The 12453-nt window shown below is 42.3% G+C and overlaps 1 protein-coding gene across 2 annotated transcripts in view; it reads right to left on the minus strand.

The window, feature by feature from the left end:
• LOC130403166 (sodium- and chloride-dependent GABA transporter 2-like) overlaps positions 1–12453 on the minus strand; it is a 41671-nt gene that overhangs the window by 4008 nt on the left and 25210 nt on the right. The window contains exon 15 of one of the 2 annotated variants that reach the window (XR_008904077.1): positions 11752–12091. Coding sequence is in view for 1 of the 2 variants with exons in the window: in XM_056607402.1 (XP_056463377.1) it covers positions 11933–12091 (159 nt within the window). In the remaining variant the exon portion in view is untranslated. Of the gene's footprint in view, positions 1–10147; positions 12092–12453 lie in introns of those variants that run through there. The other variant, XM_056607402.1, reaches the window with a different exon arrangement.

Genomic DNA, 12453 nt, shown 5'->3' on the forward strand with positions numbered 1-12453 from the left:
CTAATTAACGTTCGAAAGCTATTAAATCTTCAACAAAATATGCAGATACTGTCAAAATCGGTTCAAGGGGATTATTAATGTTGTTTTTGATGGTGTGTTTTTCTGGAACGAGTATTCAAATATTCGCTCGGAAAAACCAACGAGTATTCGAAGCCTGAAAAATGGCATTCGGGCCAGCCCTACTTAGTTGGGTCATCTATAGAAGTTCCGTGACCGTGGAGAGGAAAGGTTCGTTTCTCACTGGATTTGTCATCTATAAAGGTTAAATAAAAAAATGAGCCGGTGTGCCCCTCACAAAAATGTGGGGACATTTTTGTAGAGCCCTATATCCAAAATGGCTGCTGCCAGCCAAGCTGGAAATTTACTTTTTAATGGTTTTGCCCACAGTGCTGCATAATACATGGTTTCTGAGACTATTTGGGTCAAGAAATTAAAAAAATGATGTAGATTTATTGATTTGACCTATTTTTGACCTTCAAATTCAAGATGGCTGCCACTTTTGGCTCTTTAAATGTCAATTTTTCAAAATCGTCAGAGAGCCTTAATATTAGGCTCAAATGAAAGGTCTGCTCATACTGAGTTCAGTTATGGACAGTAAAATTACAAGTAGGCTATGCAGAAGTCATCTGAAAGGTAAAAAAGATCAAGGTTTGTGGTTGATGAGAATTAAACTGCTGATGTTATTAGTTACCTGAACTGTGATGTTCAATTGATCCCTTCATTTCATTATGAACTGGAAGATAATTAACAATTCTCAATGGCATAAAATATCTCTAAAGTTGTCTTCTGCATTTATTCAACAAAGCATACCTCACTCCCAATCAGTCAGCCCCACATCCAAGTGATGTGCAAACACGCTCTCTCTCTAATGTTTACGTTTCAACATTGGTCTCCTTCCATTCGTCCTTTACACATATTTATTATTCCCCCTTGTCATCTCTCCCTGTAATCAATTCATCCTCAGTTCGTCCTTTCGGCCCCGGGTGTTTTGATCACAAACCTCAGTGTGTTTTACGTTAAGGTTTCATCCTCAGAAAGGGGAGGGACAAGGGAAGATTACAAGTCGTTTTTTCTCTCGATAGCTCTAACCTTCGTCGGCGGTGTCACCGGCGTGGCAGGCGATAAGAAGGCTCCGCTGTCGGCTGGGGTTTGATTGGACGGTGATACATCAACATTATTCACTTAGATTATTTTTCTCATTATGAATGTATGACAGCAAAGAGATAATGTTGCAGAAGTTATCATTGTGTTATGTGCAGAAGTTATCATTGATATTTAGTGTTGGCTAAGCTAAATTAGGTAGCTATCTAATGTTTGCTTAGCTGTGTCTCAATTTATGTTGACTGACATAATCCAGCTGCTTGTCATGGAAAAAAGCATAACATAGCAACATATCTAATTAGTTTGATCTAGCATTAATATGATAACCAGCAGTTCCCACAAGTAACTAGCTAGCTAGCTACTGACATGGTTCAGGTTTGCAACAATGCTAGTTTCAGCTCCAATATGCCTACCCTAGCTAGATAGCTGAAGACTAGCTCCTCTGGCACTTTACAGTAGTTTTTTTTCTCTTTTTAGGTTTATGTGAATATAGCTAGAAAAACAAGGCACAATGTCCTATGAATGTGTGCTGAAATGTGGCAAGCCTTGTGAGTCATCTCATAAAATCAACCAAGGAAAATGGGACCGTTTACAATCCAAAGCCAAAAACTGGTCAGGGCTTGACAAATTTGGTCATGTTTACACCACCACCTCGTGGCAAGATGGGCCAGGGAATCATTACATACATCAGTCATGTTATATATCCATCTCATCTTCAGACAAGCTTGAAAAAGCCAGACGGCGCACAAACAAAGAAAGTGACATTGCTCAGTGTTCAAGTTCTGAAATGCCAGCTCAGAAGGCTGTGTGACAAAGAGTCAGAGGGGCCATCACCAAAGCGTCTGCGTTCCGTGAGTGGGCCTCTTCACGACAAGACAAAGTGTGTGTGGTGCATGCAAGGTGAGGACACAAGACACCCAAATAGAGTGCGAAGCAAGCTGTTCAGAATCAACACACAGTCATCATGGCGCACCTTCAAGCGCCACACAGTCATTATAGAAGATGAACAGTTGAGGGACCGTGTCACACGGCTCATTGAGTCAACATCAGCACTGTCAGATCCTTTTGCAAATGATATCATGTACCACCAAGTCTGTTGGATGAAACATATCCACAATACACATTTCAAGCCAGATGATGCAATGCATCTCCAGAGTGTGTCACTCTCAGAGGCAAAAAATTTGTTCTTTAGACATGTTGATTCTGTCATCTTTACTGAGCGTGAGATCCGTTCACTACAGTCTCTTTTAGCAGACTACAAACGCATAGTCAGTGAGTATGGATATGCAGTGGGTGATGTTAAATCATCTTATGTCAAGGACCTGCTCATTAATGAGTATCGAGACAAAATTGGCTTCAAAGATAGAAGTGAGCTTAACAAAAGCGAGTGGGTCTATGATGTTGGGGGAGGAGGTGATTACATTGAGGCAGCAGTCTCATCCCTTGGCATCAGCGATGAGCAGCTCGTTCAGAACTTGGCTGCACGGCTATCGAAGATGATCAAAGTCACACCTACTCTTCCATGGCCACCTTGCATTGATCATCTTGAGGAAGATGAACAGTTGTGTGAGTTGCTGTTGAAGCTTTTGACTTGGCTAAAACAGCCTCAGAGAAAAACTGCCGACCTCAGCCCTGCAACACTCAGTCTGGCTTCCATGATCACCTACCACATTACTGGACAGCGCACTACCACTGCTGGGTGTAAATGTCCATGGCATGACTCGAAGTAAAGATCTGGTAGACACTCTACACAAGAGTGGTGTCTGCATCAGCTATGCAGACACGCTGCTCCTTTATGACCACTGGGCTTTGATGGATATAGAGGCATCATCAACCTGCCCACAGGAGATTGCAGATGGCAAGCCAGCTATTGTTATTATCGACAATGATGACTTCAAAATTGACACCCTGACAGGTAACTCAACAGGAGCCCATCGAACAAATGTTATGTATGTGCAGCCAGAGAGCTATAACAAGAAACCAGATGAAGTTCCTGCTGCAAGGCTCTCCAAGAAGAAGGAAATCTCTGCACAGCTGAGGCAGAAGTGTGCAGAGCTGACAAAGGTCCATCAGTACAGATGCCCTCCTGGTAGCAAGAGTGAGCCACCAGCTCGTCCCATGGTAGATCTACCAGTGAATGGCACAGCTCCACAGCGTGCTCGCTCTGTCATACATGCACTGTCTCGCATAGACACTGATGGTTCAAGACCACCACCTCAACAGCAGCAGGTTCCGGGATACAGTGGTGCTCAGTCTTGCCATCATCTACCACACAACAAGAGCAAGCCTTACTACCACACAACGTACAATGAACCTCCAAACAAGTCAGTGATGCATGACATTATGATTAAACAACTGAATGCCATGCACAAGAATAATATTCCCTTCTCCTTTCTCGTTGGTGACCTGCCCACCTACAAGACAATCATTCAGCTCAAGGCAGAGAATGCGCAAATGTTCAAGGACATTGTCCCAATCCTCGGTGCTTTCCACCAACAGATGTCCTACATGTATGCCGTGTATAAGAGATTCAAAGGCTCTGGAATGGCAGACACTTTGGTTACAGCAGGGGTAGTAGTGGAGGGTTCAGTAGACCAAGCACTACGAGGGAAGCACTACAGGCGGGGTGTGCGCTGCATCCAGCTCTGGAGAGAGGCTCTAATAAATAAACGACTGGCAAAGATTCTTGAGCATGAAGAGCTATCAGAGGACATTAAGGAGAATCTCAAGACCCTGCGCAATGCACTCACTGAAACTCAGGAGGCTTTACAGAAAGCTCACAAGGATCTTGAGGAGGATGGTGATGTAAAGGAGCTGATCAACAGAGTTTACGAGAAACCTGGCACAGACATGGGGGACTTTTGGGTCTCGTTCCTGGAGATGACCGATCCCCTTGTACAATGTCTTCATGCATGTCATGCAAGAAATGGTACAGAGTACCTTGTGTCAACATTCAACATGCTGCCTGGACTGATGGCATACGACAACCATGATTATGGCAGGTGGTTGCCAGATTATTGGGCAATGCTCTCCTCGCTGTCAGATGAGAGAATGGAATTTTTTAACATTCACTTCACCCAGTCAATGACAGGGCTACCTTACTCCTGACAGCCACTCGACCTTTGGATTGAAACTACAATGAATCTGAACTCGAAGCTAAAGCAAGGGTGGATTCAGCTTCTACAGAATGAGAAGCAACTGTTCTCAACAATAAGAAATGCAAACAATGTTGCCAGGGTGAAGTCTACTGTGAAGCAGAGCCTTAAGTGCCAGCGCCGCCATAGGAAGCATGTTGAATGCCAGCCAGCAAGGATGAAGAAGGATGAGCAGGCTTCAGGACCTGCTGGCATGCATGACGGATTTTGAAGCTGAGCCCTTTGACATCTCTTCACCTATACTGAGGTCGCTTCAGTCTGGCCGGGTGGCCTCACCAGAGTTAGTGCATGACCTAAAGACTGCACTTCCAGATGGCCAAGCTCAGGTTGAAACCTTCCTGCAAGAGCGAGTGTTCGCAAAGATCAAGCCTCTCACTGCAACCATCCACAGGAATAAGAGGCGAAATTTCACTGGAGAAATGGTCTGTACACCATCTGGTGCTCATATGAAGGTTGCCCATATGGAGAGATCGTGGCTGGCAGCCCTAGTGGACCTTGCAGGGGGATCAGGAATGATCCAACTTGAGTCAGCCCTTGAGAGGAGAGTGACTCAGGAGTGCCTTTCACTCTACAATGTAGATGGGTCAATGCGCAAGACTGTGAAGAGCAAGTTGTTAGAGCTCTTCAAGCTAGACCCAGTAAGTGAAAAACCGAGAGACCACGTTAGCCTTGTGGACATGGGGCTGATCTGGCGGCTTGCCACCTCCACACCTGAAGACCGTGAGTCTCGGAAGCGGGACGGTTCAGAGTACCACTGGGGTGACTACTTGGATAAAATCTGTACTATGATCTTCTCACGCCACGCCAACGCATATCTCATCATCCTTGTCAATGACATATATGACCTTCCTTTCAGCATCAAGGATGATGAGCACGATCGTCGTGCAGCAAAACATCCAAAAGGCCCAAATGTTTTTCCCAAGCCCGAAGACAGGTTCCCAGGTGCTGCTGAGTTCAACCAACTCATGGTTAATTCCGGAAATAAGGTCAGACTACAGAAACTTGTACAGGAACAGCTGAAAAGACAAGCGGGTCGAGTGCATAGAGACATCATATGCTGCGATGGAGAAACATCAACCAACCTGAGCACTGGCGTGGCTAATGGGGACTATGTCTTCAGACATCCAGAAGCAGATACAATGCTGCTCTCTGCCTATGCAAAGGTGAGAGCCAGTGAGTACACTGGACCTGTTGTTCTAGACTGCGAGGACACAGATGTGTATGTCCAAGCAGCTTACGTCTCACAGCAAGTCAGAGGTGATCTGCTGATTAAACGCAAGCATGTGTTAATTAACTGCCGTGCTATGCTCTCGGAAGAGGTTGCAGATATCATCATACCTCTCCATGTGATCACTGGCAGTGACCACACCTCAGGGTTCTATGGGCATGGGAAGAAGAAGGTGTTGGAGAAGGTGAAGATCAATTCTGAGGCAAGAGAGCTCCTGGGACGAGTGGGCGAGAGTCTTGAATTAAAACATGACGTCAGAGCGGATATGAAGTCATTTATGCTGAGAGTGCAGATGTGAGCTGCGGGCAGGCCAGAGTTTCCAAATGGCACAAACTGAAGAATAAGAGTACAATCCGTCTCCCACCTGACAATGACTCTTTGAATCTTCATATGGAAAGGTCAAACTACCTTACATATTGCCAGCTCCATTACAATCTACAAGAGCATCCTTCTCCCATTGGTCACGGCTGGGAACTAGTGAATGGAAAGTGTCGACCAGTGCGTCACACCCTGCCCCCCTTGCCCCAGCAGTTCACACCTCATGACTGCTCAGACGAAAGTAGCAGTGATGATGAGATGAGTCAGTGTGGAGACTCAACAGATTCAGATGGAGAGTCTTTTTAGTTAATTCAATAAATAAATTGTTAAAAAATGTTAATGTTATGTTAATAAAAAACCAAGCTAAAGAATCTTCTCTGTCTCCCTGCTTTCATTGGTTCCACCCAAGACATCTGATAACCTATGTGTATGTTGTAATTTTACTATCCATAACTGAATTCAGTATGAGCAGTTCTTCATTTGAGCCTAATATTAAGGCTCTCTGACGATTTTGAAAAATTGACATTTAAAGAGCCAAAAGTGGCAGCCATCTTGAATTTGAAGGTCAAAAATAGGTCAAATCAATAAATCTACATCATTTGTGAATTTCTTGACCCAAATAGTCTCAGAAACCATGTATTATGCAGCACTGTGGGCAAAACCATTAAAAAGTAAATTTCCAGCTTGGCTGGCAGCAACCATTTTGGATATAGGGCTCTACAAAAATGTCCCCACATTTTTGTGAGGGGCACCCCGGCTCATTTTTTTATTTAACCTTTATAGATGACAAAACCAGTGAGAAACTAACCTTTCCTCTCCACGGTCACGGAACTTCTATAGATTACCCAACTAACTATCCACATACAGTGTAACGTGCGATGGTGTAGGTCAGGGTTAGCATGAAGGAGGCAACATGCGAGATTCTCCTCACGGTACTTTTAGTATACTATAAGCTTTTGACCATACCACGCCAGGTCTCCATGGCACTATATATATTTAACACACAGGTGGAAAGTCCGGGATTCCTGCCTACAACAAATCCGTTACTAAATAACTCATATTAAAAAGGGAGACTTCGATCGTATACTGCTGTTTATTCTAGCCGAGCGGAAGAGCACGCACTTCTTCACTCCACGTTATCTCGTATAACCAAACAAAAGAGGGAGGCGCCACATAGTGGTGCTACATATTATAAACCTGACTGTTAAGGTACGGCCACACCAACCGCGTTACACGCGTTTGGGGCGTCGAAAATCGTAATTTTCGCATAGGGAACCATTGGTTTTAGGCGCGTAGACGCATTACACGCGTTGATGCGTCGCGTTAGGGGCGTTAAGGTACGGCCACACCAACCGCGTTACTCGCGTTTGGGGCGTCGAAAATCGACATTTTTGCAAATGGAACCATTGGTATAGGGGCGTAGACGCGTTCCACGTGTTGAAGCGTCACGTTAGACGCGGCAGACGCACGTAATTACACACGTAAACGCAGTAACGCGCCCAACGCACCAACGCCTGGAGTTCAAAAAATCGAACTTTCAACGCTCCAACGCGTGATGCATAGCCGCGATAGACAATCAGCGTGGAGCTTGACCCGACATCACTGGCAGAGAGTAGTGACGCTTGCACAGAAACATACGGCCGACATCTTTCTTTATTCTGGGTGGAAATAGTAACATAGTTACGCCATTAAATGCGTTTATGTAAACATTTTTAGCGAGAAATGTGCATTTTACTTTCATAATGTTCGCTCGGTGAATGTGAAGGATGTTTGGTTTGATAGTTATGACGAAGAGGGAACGCTCCATTCACTTGCATGGCCAGCGTCTCTGGTTGCTAAGCAACCTCAACGTCTTGGCGGACTATATCTCTGCTGATCAACCCTACGAATGCTGGAAACACACCAGACACACCATGTGAAGTTATTTAACCCGATTATTGTCATTTATTATTTAATCTAACCCGATCTAAGCTCTATCATGCACCCAAACATGGCGGCGTTTGGGTTTCCTACCTCAGACTCCTAAATCCAGCGCAGCCACAGGCGTGTTAGGCACGTTGAACCATTTTTGTGACACACAATGATCAAGCGTCAAGTTAGGCACGTTACACGCGTTATCCAACGCGAGTAACGCGTTTGGTGTGGCCGTAGCATTACAACTCTACCCCAGAAATCTTCAATAAAGACGTTATAAACCAGCATCAAAATATGCCCGTTGACTTGCGCTAGCCTAGTCTTCAATGATAAGAACACCAAGGCTAACTTGGGAATCAGGCCCCATGTCCAAAATTCCGAACTACCCTTATTTTTCAATTCGACGTCCTTCTTATGTACAAGTGTCCGTTAGTATTGTCCATTGCTGAATCTTACAGAAACAACCCATACTAATGGCATATATATAGAAAAATGTACTCACGACATCCAACGACGCACCAACGACGCGCCCACTCGTTTGACCGCGATCTAGCATCTAGGATCGATTTCTCTTACTTGGGTCCCCGGATGTTAACACTGAATTTCGTACATTGAATTATGATGGTGACTTTGGCGGACTGAATTTTGGGACGTTGAAAATATTTGAGTTGAATATTTTAACGTTGAATTTTTTAACATTGATAAATAAAGGTGAATATGATATATTGAAAATGTAAAGAGTTAAATTCAGAGGCAAAAAATTCAGATAGGTTATTTCAATGCATAAATATTCAGTGCTTATAATTCAATGTGTTTTTATTTTCAAAACCCGATGGCACAGATTTACTTCCATATGGGTGACTATTCAAAACAGCGATACAATTATAAATGCACAAGTTTTGCATTTCTTTACCGATCTATGAGTTTCATTAAGTTTAGATTTTTTCATCAAACAAATAACAGAACGTTACACCAATATGAAGCATTTGTTGTTTTAATCCACACTGACGGTGGCAAACGCTAGCTAGGTGTCATTTTTGCAAGATAGGCAAATGTTTTTTGTAAATGTTGTGTAGCCTATTAGTCAGTCTTATTAAACGATTTTACAGATTTGTAGATGTGTTGCGAGTGTAAACGATTTTAAGATGTGGATTTTTGACAGTCATCTGTAGTCCTAAACAGAGTTAAGTTGTAATAAAATAATTAGCACGAATTGAATTGACGCAGCTCATTGCACATATCAGCTGTTCATCTCCGCAACGGTGGCTGAGAAGTGTGATATTATTCAATAGTTTGAGGAGAGAACTCAATTTTAAAATTCAGATGAGAAATTCCACCATGAAAAGTTTTCGCATTTCCATCACAGGTGTCAAGTTGTGGAACAATCTGAGCGAAGTACATAAGCAATGTCCAAGCATCAATGTTTTTAAAAGATTGTACAAAAGTTTATTGTTCACAGGTTATAGTGAACTGCACTAAGAGTCAGTAGGTTTGTGTATGTATAGGTATACTGTGTATACACGCTGTTGTGTCACATTCATACTGTTACTTGTTAAATGTATGTTGTAGATATATATATGTACATACTTACATATGTATATTTATTTATATAACATAACATTTTCATATACATTTATTATTATTATTATTATCATTATTATTATTAAACATACTGAGTAAGTAATAAGAGGGGTGGGAGTACGTACGTTTTTACTTCTTCTCACTCCTTTTCGGATATGTTTACATTAATGTTTCTTTTTATTTCTTGTTTCTTTTTTCTTTTTTACTATTACTATTATTATTTTTGTTTTTGTTATTCATTCTTGAATGGCTTTATTGTTGTTTTTATGCAAAATGTGTTGTTTTTGTTTTGTCTACATATTCAAAATAAACACGAAAGAAAGAAATGAAACATGAAAGAAAGAATATTCGATCTGCCTGTTTAGTTCATACAATCATTTTATATCTAAGAGATCATAACACTTAGTTCAGTTAAAAGGGGTAAAAGAGATGAAAAATGTAATTAAACGGATACAAATCAATGAATTACTGTTATGTAATAGCCTACTATCCTGGCTCAGATTCTAAATATTCAATGTCCTCCAGTCAATAGGGTGCTGGGGCTCGTACAGTTCATGCAACATATAATGACAGAGAGAAACAGATGTAAAGTACAGTATGAGGTAGAAATATATCTCATCATTAATTATATGCCAATAATAGTTAAAGTTGATGCTCTGAAGGGACAATGGACAAGGGACAGCAGGAGCTCCTGGAAAGGATAGGCCTATGTTTTTCAAAGGATGAAGAAAAGTATCCCCTGCTCTTCAACTTTGATTTTCAGGAAGACATGGAGGTCTCTGAGGTGGATCTTCGAGTCAACGCCATGTTCCTGGGCTGCTGGGTGGACACTCATTGACATTGCTGTGTGTGTGTGTGTGTGTGTGTGTGTGTGTGTGTGTGTGTGTGTGTGTGTGTGTGTGTGTGTGTGTGTGTGTGTGTGTGTGTGTTTCCGTATTTAAAAATGGGCAAATAAGATGGTCCAGCAGCACAAGGTAAGACAATATTATAGACAATTAGAGCCAGATATTGAATGAATGATGGTTCAGAGTAAGAGTTTAGGAATGCAAAAGTGCTAATAACATATAAATTATGTTGGAGTGCAGTCGAACCTTATGATATTAAGACAACAGAATGTAACATAACTAGACCTAATATAAATATGTCAGAAAAGGTGTAGCTATAAGGGAATTGTTCTAACTATTCCTGTCCACTCATACGTTGCTGTATTTAAAATAATTATTAGCCTCAATCTCTGATGCCCGTCAGCTTTACAATACGAGTATCAGTTTGTGTCCTATCAAATATTAAGTTGAGATGATTGCAGTATAACACAGAGGGAATTCTGAATAAGGTGTGTGTATTTACAGAAAGAGAAGAGCCATAAACTCCAGCTTAAAGTCAACAGCGAGTGTGAAGTCTTCTGTCCAACACCGGAAGCGTTTATCCGATTTTATAACGTAATTTATTACGTTTATTTATGTAAACACATTACTTAACGCCCATTCATTTATGTAAACACATTACATAACGCCCGATTTTTATTTTATTTTCCGATTTTTATTTTTTATTTCCCGATTTCCGGTGTGCTGGTTGATATTTCTGTGCGTGGATGTCTGCAGCGGAAGTGCGTGTGGGTGGATGTCTGGAGCGTGTGGGTGGATGTCTGCAGCCAGACTCTTGGGCGTGTGCATGGGTTGAATTGCGTGGGTCTCACGCCGAATGCGTGAGACTTGAGAGTCCTGCTGGGGCTAACAAGGTGTAGACTAGAGCTAACGTGGGTGCTAGAGGCGGTAGGGCTAACAAGGTGTAGGAGCTAACGTGGGTTCATCAATGGACATTCATGAGTAGGGTCGAAAAGCCTTACTTCTGGCCATGAGAAAAGTCACTAACAGTTTAATCCAGTGTTTGATGCCCATTATCAATTCAGATTAAGAATGTATGATGTATCCTTTAATTTATATTTTTTATTAAAATTGTCTACCAAATGGATAAATTCCAAAATGCCAACTCAAAACTAAGGTAGCATGTTAGACGTGTAGGTACAAGCATACAACCAAAACAAAAAAAAGCAACACTAGTTAGCAGGAAGTGAATGAGTAATTACATTACATAGGCTACCCTTTACCACTGACGTAAACAAGCTCATAAAGGAGAGCTTACACACAGCTCTCGCACTGCTCTGACGCTGGAACAAACACACGCAGGACCCAACATGCATCTTTGAACACGGGAACTCCCCCTTTGAAACGTTACTATCGTTATAATAATGAACCGGTATAGTCATCAACATTTCCTCAGGTACCCAGCTCTGAGTGTGTTTCATTACCTGACCTACTAAGCAACACACAACTATCATCACCCATTACAATTGAGGTAAATCTTGCATTTGTATTGATTCAGAAGTTAAAAAATAAAGAAATAATCACACAGGTTTGTTTAGATTAAAAAAAACAAAAAAAAGACGAAACATACCAGCCTGGGGAGCTGCTTCCACCTCTTCACAGAAGCCTAAGTTGAGAAATATCCCCCACGAGGGCAACCCCGTTCTCCCTTTAATAGAAAAAGGGCTTTTATTATAGGCTCCTATTGTTACATTTCTAAAATGCATAGCCTACAAAATAAAGGCGTGCTTCCAGAGCGACGGCGGCCGGGGTCATACAGGCATGTCCCCCTCTGCGCAAAGGCCCTGCTCCTTGTACTCCCCCCGGGGGGCCGGCAGCAGGTGGTTGTCAGGGTCCAGAGGGCACTGCTCCGACGACGTGTGCTTTTTGCTGAGGTTGTTATTTTCGGGAATGCACAGTTGTTTGATTCTCTGAGGGGGGGGGCGGGAACAGAAAGATAAGAGGAATCAGATATAAACACGGAAGGATAGAACGGACGGTGAAGAATGCCCGTCCAAACTCTTGGTGGGGTCAAATGTGAAAGTGTTTCGGTCGTACCTCACTCGGCGGGAAATATGGTTGATTAATTTCCTAGTTCTGTTAACTATGGCATCCCACCATGTTGATTACATTCATTCATCATTGGAGTACAGCATCGCTCCCTCGTTGTGTGTTTGTGTTTTTAAAGATCCCATATAATGCTTATTTGGGGTTAATAATTTAATTTGGGGGTACTACTAGAATAGGGTTACATGCCTGTACGTTAAAAATTCCCCTTAATATTTTCCCATTC

This window comes from Gadus chalcogrammus, chromosome 1, assembly GCF_026213295.1.
Source record: "Gadus chalcogrammus isolate NIFS_2021 chromosome 1, NIFS_Gcha_1.0, whole genome shotgun sequence".
Taxonomy (NCBI): domain Eukaryota; kingdom Metazoa; phylum Chordata; class Actinopteri; order Gadiformes; family Gadidae; genus Gadus; species Gadus chalcogrammus.